Here is a 2500-nt window from a genome sequence, read left to right as displayed (position 1 = left end):
GTGTTGGTTGTGTTGTGTTGGTTGTGTTGTGTTGTGTTGGTTGTGTTGTGTTGTGTTGTGTTGGTTGTGTTGGTTGTGTTGTGTTGGTTGTGTTGTGTTGGTTGTGTTGTGTTGTGTTGTTTTGTGTTGGTTGTGTTGTGTTGTGTTGTGTTGTGTTGTGTTGTGTTGTGTTGTCTTGTTTTGTGTTGTGTTGTGTTGTGTTGTGTTGTGTTGTGTTGTCTTGTGTTGTGTTGTGTTGTGTTGTGTTGTGTTGTGTTGTGTTGTCTTGTGTTGTGTTGTGTTGTGTTGGTTGTGTTGTGTTGTGTTGGTTGTGTTGTGTTGTGTTGTGTTGTGTTGGTTGTGTTGTGTTGTGTTGTTTTGTGTTGGTTGTGTTGGGCTACACAGTCTCAGTAGTGGGGCCCACTAGTAACCCCCCCCATGCCCCCCCCCCCACGCCCTGCATGGACCCAGATGATAGATTGGTGTAGTCGCCGTAGTCGCTGCGCTGTTTTCACTCTTAATGTCAGACATTTTGTTGTTGTTTCTCGTTGTTTTTCTTTGTTGGCAAACATTGCGTAATCACAATGACGCTTTCCACTCATCAGCGTCTACGGGAGGCTTTTGTTATGAGGCAGTAATCACCACACACACACACACACACACACACACACACACACACAGCCGTAACAGGCTCTTGTGAAACGTCCCAGACTGCATCGGATGTTGCCCAGTGCTTTGCTTTGACACCATTAAATGGGCCTTAGGCTGAACGGGGAATAAAAAAAGACAATTTTGCACCTCGCTCTCTTCAATGACACTTCACTTGAAAGCGTTTACCATTACAGCGTTTATCATTACAGAAAATCATTTTACTCCACGAGTATTGATTTGATGCTATTCAATTGTCCCCTCCTTAGAGCGACAAATCAATCCCAAGGTTATAGCGTTTTGGAGAGCGCTGGAGGGGAGGGGGGGGGGGTGTTGAGAGAGGGCGGTCGGGCGGGGGTGGGGCGTGGGGCATCTGTTAGATGCGGGCCAGCCACAGGTGGTCGGTAATTTAGTGGCGTAATTGGCCGGTAAAGTGCGGCGTGTTTGTTCTGGCCGCTCGTCTGCTCTGCGGGGGGGACAGGAAAAGAGGGACGCTCTGTGGAGCGGGAGAAAGGACAGCTAGCGTGGCGCCCCGCGGCGAGCCGGTCCTCTGACACTTTTAAAACGTATGGGAGCACGATTACGCCGCGCTAAGAGCCTTTCGGCAGGGTTATTAAGGCCCTCATGAGCGCCACGGCAACCAGCAAACACAATCTCTCACTCCATCCAAATGTCAGGGTGAGCAGGCAGCTGCATTAGGCTTGCCGTCCCTAACCAACTGGTCAAACACTCACTAAATACACACACTCACATCCGCTAGCCACTCTGTGTGTGTGTGTGCGTGTGTGTGTGTGTGCGTGTGTGTGTGTGTGTGATTAATATGCATGATTTATCTGGTCCTAATGTTTGATTGATTATGATAAAGTGTATTTGTGTGAGTGTGAGTGTGTATGTGTGTGAGAGAGAGAGTTTTTCTCCGTTCAGTGTTTCCCACAGAATTGGATTCAATTTGTGGTGGTAGCTGACTTGGACAACAGGGGTTGGGGGGGGGGGGGGGGTATTAAGATCGTCTTGGTAGTGTATAGGTCTAATTGAGTGCCTGTCACTTTAAGACATTTGAGGGAACCCTTGCCATTGTAACACAGTTGAAAGGCTGCTGATGTGTGGATGCAAAACGTTTTCTAGTTAAAGGTTCACATACTTCTCCTTGGGACAAGCACTTTTGAATTTTGGAAAACACTTTTCCATTTACATTGGGATTTTGCAAACATTCAGTGTCAGAGTCAATAAAATGAGCCCTTCAACGAAATTGACAAGCAGCTGTAAGTAGGCTAAGCATGCTGAATTCGACATCCAAACAGTATTTGAACGTTAGCTTTGAGATACTGCTTGATTTCATAACTTAACTTAGTTTAGTCTCTTCAATGTACCGGTAGCCTACTATGTTGTGATAAGACCTTAGCAGAGTTCACTTCAATGCAGCAGTTTTGAATAAATTTGCGCAGCACGATGCTAAGCGGATTTAATAGCAATTTAGCCAGACGTCTTCTATGCAATGCTTCTATGTGGCAACAACAATCCTTTAACAATCGTGAATACTTTGTTAAATGCACATGCAGAGGAGGAGCAGCGGGCTACGAGAGAGAGTGGGGCGGGGCAAGGAAAGGCTGCGTGTGTAAAAAGCGCAGCTCAATGGCAATGCAAGGATTTGACCTTATATTTAAATTCAATTCAATTCAATTCAATTAAACATAGAATATTAATCTGTGGCGGCCGATTTTTATTTTGTGTCGCCCCGCCACAGATTAGTCAATGTATGGGAAACACTGCCGTAGTTGACTGAGGGAGTGAGTGATAATGTGTGTGGGTTTGTGTATCATATTTTTAGTCCTCCAGATCCTTTTTGGGATTGCAGATTTCAAATACATTAAAG

The 2500-nt window shown here is 45.7% G+C and overlaps 1 protein-coding gene across 1 annotated transcript in view; it reads left to right on the top strand.

Moving 5' to 3' along the window:
* Nucleotides 1–393, top strand: part of LOC143123991 (inactive pancreatic lipase-related protein 1-like) — a 28052-nt gene extending 27659 nt beyond the window's left edge. Inside the window, exon 6 of the mRNA XM_076285247.1 lies at nt 385–393. Within this exon, the coding sequence (XP_076141362.1) occupies nt 385–393 (9 nt within the window). The remainder of the gene's footprint in view (nt 1–384) is intronic.
* Nucleotides 394–2500: the final 2107 nt, after the last annotated feature.

This window comes from Alosa pseudoharengus, unplaced genomic scaffold, assembly GCF_046254945.1.
Source record: "Alosa pseudoharengus isolate Yale_2024_CS ecotype anadromous, Long Island Sound unplaced genomic scaffold, YU_APseudo_1.1 YU_APseudo_1.1_scf_15, whole genome shotgun sequence".
Lineage (NCBI taxonomy): Eukaryota > Metazoa > Chordata > Actinopteri > Clupeiformes > Clupeidae > Alosa > Alosa pseudoharengus.
The sequence above is the reverse complement of the archived record's forward strand: the minus strand, read 5'-3'. Positions and strand labels throughout refer to the sequence as shown.